The sequence below is a fragment of the Convolutriloba macropyga genome, chromosome 7, assembly GCF_964194025.1.
Source record: "Convolutriloba macropyga chromosome 7, txConMacr16.3, whole genome shotgun sequence".
Classification (NCBI taxonomy): domain Eukaryota; kingdom Metazoa; phylum Xenacoelomorpha; order Acoela; family Convolutidae; genus Convolutriloba; species Convolutriloba macropyga.
In genome coordinates this window covers 58144493-58151567 of record NC_134474.1, presented here as the reverse complement: position 1 = coordinate 58151567, position 7075 = coordinate 58144493, and the positions used below count along the sequence as shown (strand labels likewise).

The following is a 7075-nucleotide window of genomic DNA, read 5'->3' as shown; positions in this document are numbered from 1 at the left end:
AAACTGTTGCTGTAAAAAGTATTATGATAGAAAACACTCAACCCAATTTAAAAGCCAAAAAAGTTTTTCGTCAAAGAAAACTGATGGGACTTTTGTTTAATGAGACTTTGTTACAAAGTCGGCAAAAAAGGACAACAAAAAAAGACACAAATAACAAAAATCTAGTGAAATGTACAATTTTGAAGCCAAAAACTCTCAGGTATAACATGGACAAATAAATTTCATGAATTCTCTCCTTCTGTCTCGTAAGAATAATGAGCCTATCGTTTATGAGGTGTGGGAATAAATCAACAAATTGAACAAAAATGAAGGAATCAAAAATATTTCAGCACTAAATTTTACATAATGAACACATTATTGTACGTCTCATTAAAACCTCAATGGGAAATATCGTTATTGATTAAAAAAAGTATTAGAGAAAGAAGAGAATAACCATAGACAATAATATAGACAAAATTTTCAGGAACACACGAAATGAGAAAGTTAAAAACAATTTAGTCTCCCGTTGATTGATTCAAACATAAGCATCAGATTACATAAGAAATTGTTTTCTCAGCTACGGAAAGTCTCGAGCAAAAAACAAAGAAAAACAAAAACTTTAGAAAATTTGCCGCAAAAGTTTGTCTTTGAGAACGCAAATTTTGTTTAGCACCAATTTCGACTTTTACTTTTTACTTTTAGGCCTGTTCATTTGGCAAATTTGCAAAAAAAAAAGAGCTTAAAAAAGCCATTTTTTGAAAAAAATTCAATTTAATTCAGTGTTCAGTATATCAGTATAAAAGGATCCAACAAGTCAACCAATCATTGAAATGTAAGTGAATATGTTAATACATAAACAATTCAGCCATTTGTCCGAAAAAAAGTAGATAAGTTAAGACGTAAAAAAACTTACGTAGCAAGTGATTGAAAACAGTGGAAACCAGAAAAATGATAGCAAACATTAAAAAAAATAATATCTCCTCGAAAAAAAAGAAAAATTCAGAAGAACTTCCAAATAAAATTTTCTACACTCTACGTGTTTTCTATTGATATCATTCGTAACTTTCTACGACAAATATATAGATCAGCCAAAACAATTGAGCAGCTTATAGCCCCCCTCCTCTTCTCACCCCACTAGGTAGGGTCAGTTGATTTTTGAAGGTCATTAATTTTGAAGGTCAGTTGTATTAGTTATGTAAAAATTGAATATCGGGGTGCAATGATAAAGGCGTAAAAGTAATAAGGTTTTAAATTTAGGACACTTTCTCATACATGTGTTATCAATACGACATATGTTATCACTACATTTTGTCCAGAAAAAAAACATGAAACTTATTATTTGATATTTGGATAATAGAAAAAAATCATTATGTTACCTTGTCTGAAATGTATCATGCCTGGCCCGATCGGAAGCCACTAATTTGTATACCCGGACTTGAGTCTCAGAGCATTTCAGCGCTGACCAGCACATTTCAAGTTTAAAAACCTATTTCAGTTCTGAAACATTGCATCTCCTGAATTTTTATACTGGCCGTCCAGAAAAACAGAATGAATCTATACTGATTCAGCGCTGATTTACTCTGCCACCAAACTCCGGGCAGGATACATTTCGAGCGTATGAACGTCCTGCTCGATGTCACTTTGGTACTGGACCTCAATTTAGGGGACAAACTATAAAAAAAGGTTTTGGACCAATCCCAAATCTCACAAAAAAAGATTGGTCAACAAAGACGGTCAAAATTTGTTGGAAAGAAATAGTTTTAAGAGTTATTAAACTCACCAATACTGATCTTTCTGAAAAGGAAAAAGAGTAGTTAACAACAAGAAACATGAGGCTTAACAAGTGAAGGAAAAGAAAGTCTTTGATCTTCTACTTTTTCGCTTTTTACCGTATACAACTAACTCATTAATAATTAGAAGAGAACAGAACCTGTGGTACTGCAATTGAGAACTAGGGAAGCTAATTTCTTTTAAAACAAGTGTAGTGTTGTTATAGTTTAAATCTTCTGGGTATTTTTATAGAGCACATACTATTGAATATCAACTCGAAAAACTTCAACAATCATACCACCTCTGATCAGACCAATTGGAAGATCTAGAATGAACATGCATTTGATTTTTTTGTGCATTGGCCCTGGTCATGACTCAGCGGACCAAAAAATAAGATTATGTCCAGACAAAGCAGACCCAAAAAGGGTTAGTGATTAGACCAATGCTGGCGCAACCCAACGTTTTGTCCAGACTATGTTCTAAGGTGGTACCTCTTTGCGACTTAAGGGGTCTCTGTTGGGAGGGGTCTTGGAGCTCCAGAATTGGAGAAAAGGCAGTGTTTCTCACCAATTTGACAGACATCTGTGAGCTCCTCGGATGCTCTCCCGTAGTTTCTTGGGTCTGCTTTAAGGTATTTGCATTTGCCATCATCAACTGACACTCCGTACTTGATAACATCCGCCTCCAGATCTTAAGAAAAACAAACTAGCGTGATTCGCGAATTGCCTATTAAAAACGAGAAGTAATTTAAATTTTATCGCTCAATCGTCTAACTTAGTCAGAACTAGTTTGAAGTCCTCATCAATACTTTTCCCGCAAAAATACATTTCGTTCGACGTAATAAGTGCTTAAAAATTTTCAGTTCAAAATTTAAGACTTGTCAACTCTTGAAGTCCTCGCAAGTTATGGCAAATACTGGCAATACGTTTTGAAAACATGAAGTAAAAGTTGTTGAATGAATAATCAAATCTGCCCTGAATAATTGAGTAGTAAGAAACCTATACATCTGAGGTCACTTTTTGGCTGATTTTGCCCAAACATGTTCTATTGAACCCAGAAGAAAAGTTCATGATCGAACATGTCTGGCGAAAATCGGCCAAAAAGTGGCCTCAGGTGTACAGGTTTTTTAGTACTTAAAAGTAACGCTAGCCGTGTACCTTTCACAACACTGTCTGTATCGCAGGTGGTTATTGCGTCATTGGAAATGTATGTTCCGTCTGGGCCATGGTCAATGCTGTGTTTCAGGACTCTCCCAGTCCATATCCCATCGCTAGAGTTGCAATAGTCTCCTCTTAGACTGCCTAAACATTTCACACGTAGACACAAGGCAACTGGGTTCAATTCTCTCACACACATATTTGTATATATTTTCACTCATTTTGATTAATCAACGACATGCGAAGAAGAGTGTAAACCACGTAACCAAGGGACGGGTCTGAAATTTTTCATATGCGTCACCCAACATCAAAAGGGATATTGCTATGTTCTGTTGCAAGATTTTATCTCACCCAATGAGATCTAAATGAGTTCAAAATTTTGTTGAAAAATGCGAAAATTCGGATCTAGAAAGCTATAGAACTTGAGATAGGAAATGGATGGTTTATGTGCTCAAATTTTGCAACGAATACCGCTCAATTATTACTCACTCTTAATTGGTCTGTGGAAAATTTTTTAAAAATGATAGGCGAACCGGGGATTAATTAGAATCATCTTTCGGCCAATTTAAGGCTTTCAAAAAATTCGCATATTTCCTCTGATAATTTTTAATCTCGCTTCCAAATTCAACTCTCAATTGAACTTTTTCGAGTACATAAGTTTTGAGGAAATTGACATTAACTATTTGGTCATTAAAAAGCTCCATAAACTCTAGGAACCACACAAAATGAAGCTAAAAGTCCTCCTGTTTCGTTTTTGGCTCGTTTCATTCACCGAGAAACCAATTGTGAATTTGTGTTTGATTTTGATTTCGTTTTTTACACAATTTGTTAAAACATTAATGTCTTAAAAATTGCATCTAAAGAACAAAAAATTATAAATATGTTAAATTTTTTACACACAATATAGAACTAGAAGAAACTTTTTGCACAAAATCATGCAGTTAATAGCTTTTGTTGAGGTTATTTTTCAGAAAAAGGGAAATATCAAGAGCAAAACGAATTTTTTGTTCCGACCCCACTTGTGGGGGGAGGAACTATATACTCAAATGGGTTTTTTTGTTCAGACAATTTTGGCCGATCGACATATTCACCGTAGAGAAATGAGTGGTATCAATAAAAAGCTCGTCCAGCGTAGAATTCGAAACTAAAATGATTTTTTTAATTTCGTTTTTTTCGAGGAGTTATCGAGGACTGAAGTTTTGTGTGAACACGGGATATTTGGCATGATTTTCTTCACTTTTAGTGTAAGTTTTCATCAAATGAAGATCTTTTTTATTGAAATATTAATTCAAAATTACATTTCAAGCCAGAAAATAAATCAATATTGAGTTCCTAAGAGACGAAAGGCAGTAAAAAGACTAATTCTGGTCTAATAGGGAGGTTTAATATCAAAAAATTTGAACTCCTTTTGAGAGCTCTTTTTTTATAAAACATTTTTTTTGTTTTGTTGGGTCATCTAAAGACTAGTCACTTTTCATATCCAAGTTCCGTTAGTGATAAATTTGATTTACAGTCAAACGAAGCGCAATGAACAGAAAATTTGTCTAAAGGTTGTACCAATTTTTTGGAGTCCTCTGTCATAGCCTCGTTGACTGAAAAGGCAATAGGTTTTGTAATGAACATTTGATGAACCTATCTAGAGCTTTCAGTGGACAGCTAATGGCAGTTGAGTCCTTCAAAATAATTTTTAGAGAATTTTTTTCAACATTAACCGATCATAAACTTATTTTCGTGAAATGTAGGTCAGTCTCAGTAAAACAAAGACCCCTTTGTTTCTACAGCAACCAAAATAATTCTGGTAAGGGTTTTTATCTCCTATCTGTTTCTTATATGACTTCAATGCCACAAGATTTCAAGAGTTTTTAAAAAAATTTAGATACTTTCTTAGTATTGGTTCCTCTTGAAATCTTATCATATTACACCTGAGATTGATAACTCACATTGGCTTAGAGAATATATTCATTGGATCATGAATAAAAACTTCAGAGAAAAACTTATGCTTTATTTGACTTCGACATTTTCTTCTCGCATTGTCTACTGAATTTTCGATTTTTGGCTGTATTTGTTGTTGTTTCCATAGTCATAAGACTTATTGTGATGTCTTATTGATTACCTATGCTTTGACAAACAGTCTTGTCTACTAATTGAGAACAAGTTCAACCATTGAGCGTGTTTATTACCTTCCATTGAAAGCAATAGAATTTAATGGCTGTTAAGACTTCAAAAATATTTTTTCAAATTTTGTTTTTGAAAATTAACCATAACCAATCTTAATATTATCTTTGTTTTTCCTTGTGAACTGTAAGTCAGTCTCGGTATTGACTGAACCCCTTTTCTTCCTCTTCAACCAAAATTGATATAGATAGAGACCCTATCTTGTAACTATTGATTTTATGACTTCGATGAACAAGTTTTAATTTTTTCTTTTAATTCTTAGATATTTTTTTCGTATTTCTGGTTCCTTTTGGAATCTTAACACGTTATCCTAATACAGATAGTTGCATTGGCTCAGAGAATACGTTCATTAGATCATACATAAAGTTTTCATAGAAAACCTTATGGTTTAAATGGCCTCGACACTTTCTTCTCGCATTTTTCTACTTAATTTTTGGATTTTGCCTAAATTTAGCGTTGTTTTCATAGTCAATAACTTATTGTAATGTGTTGTTAATGATTTTTGAATGACAAACACCTTTGTTGTCTCATCAGGGCATAATTTAGCGTATTTATCAATTGTGACCCGATTGCACTTATTTATTTACTCAAAAAAATTTAAGCAAAATTAGTATCAATAAAAATGAAATTAAAATACATAAAAACCAGATAAAAGCTAATGATTTTAACTGCTTCACTAATTTGTGTTTTCGCAATATTTGTAATTTTTTGTTCGTAGTTTTATGAGTTTTTCTGCATCTTAAGTCCGCTTCTTTGGCTTAGTCTAACTAGAGAGAGGTCCCATGGGTTTCATTGTGACTTTTAGGAAATTTAATGAGAATTTTTTCTTTATAAGATAATTATTTTAAAGACTTTTGAATTTATTTGGTTTGAGAAATGTTGATTGATTTTTGAATTTCACCTCATTGTTTCTTCTTTTCGTTGATGTATTACCGAGTCTCATTAAGGAGAAATCCCAACTGATGTGTAGTTAGAAAAAAGTAAATTTAAGTAGTTAGGGTTTTGTCTGATTGTAATTTGACGTTGTTACTAGGTTTTTGTAAATTAAGATATTGAGTTTTTGAGGTGAAAATTTTGTTTTAGCTTTTGTTGTTGTTTTTTGGAGTCTTCATGGCAGATCTTGTTGTAATTAGGCAAGGCATTATTGAATTTAATTATTAGTTTGGTTGTGTAGCAATTTTTTTTAATTCAAACATTTATTTTTGATTATCTCTTTGTCAAAAATGTAAGTCAAAAGAAAGTAAAGTCAAAAATGTAAATGAGCGCGGGTCGGAACATCATGTGCAAACGCACATTAACGAGCTTCCTTTTTCTTCTTTATTACAAACTGGTAAAATATGCAGAGCCGGTTGGCAAACTTTTAGCTGCATAGACGTTTTTATTTAACCTCTACATGGAAGACGATATTGTAAAAGCATACAATAGTTTGTTAATTGATTGTTTTATAGATGGCACTCAACAGAAAGTCAAAAATGTCTCATAATTAAATATAAAATTGATTAATCTCATCCTTAATTTTGTAATTTAATAAAAGTTAGAATAAAAAGCAGTTTTTTGAAGTTTGAGCTCAGCTCAAATGGCACGGCGATCATGAAAAATATTCCACCAAAAATAGGAACAATAAAAATGAGTGTTTATTTCCAAACAACAATTTTTACTTCTTTCAATCAATCGAGCGTTTCATATCACTTAAAAATAGAAAAATTACTGAATTCCTGCATGGCAAAAAATTAGTAATTGCGATCAGGAATATAATTTAAATCAAAAACTAAAATATTTTCACATAATAAATTATAAAGTTAATGTTTTAGACAATTTCAGTTCAAATTTTGTCAGATCTGATACCAGGTAACGCAATCTTTTCTCACTGAATTCACAGTTTGAACAGAGAGTGAAAAATTTTTGAACAAAAACTAACTGAAAAAAGAACAAAAGTTTGACAAAAATTTTAAACCTCAATTACTCCCCAAAAAGCCATATTTTTAAATTCTCAA

The 7075-nt window shown here is 32.4% G+C and overlaps 1 protein-coding gene across 1 annotated transcript in view; it reads right to left on the bottom strand.

Moving 5' to 3' along the window:
- The window catches only part of LOC142343082 (uncharacterized), a 99896-nt gene that overhangs the window by 32568 nt on the left and 60253 nt on the right, over nt 1-7075 (bottom strand). Inside the window, exons 11-12 of the mRNA XM_075394769.1 lie at nt 2907-3050; nt 2317-2439 (exon numbers count right to left, since the gene is read on the bottom strand). Coding sequence (XP_075250884.1) covers nt 2317-2439; nt 2907-3050 — 267 coding nt within the window. The remainder of the gene's footprint in view (nt 1-2316; nt 2440-2906; nt 3051-7075) is intronic.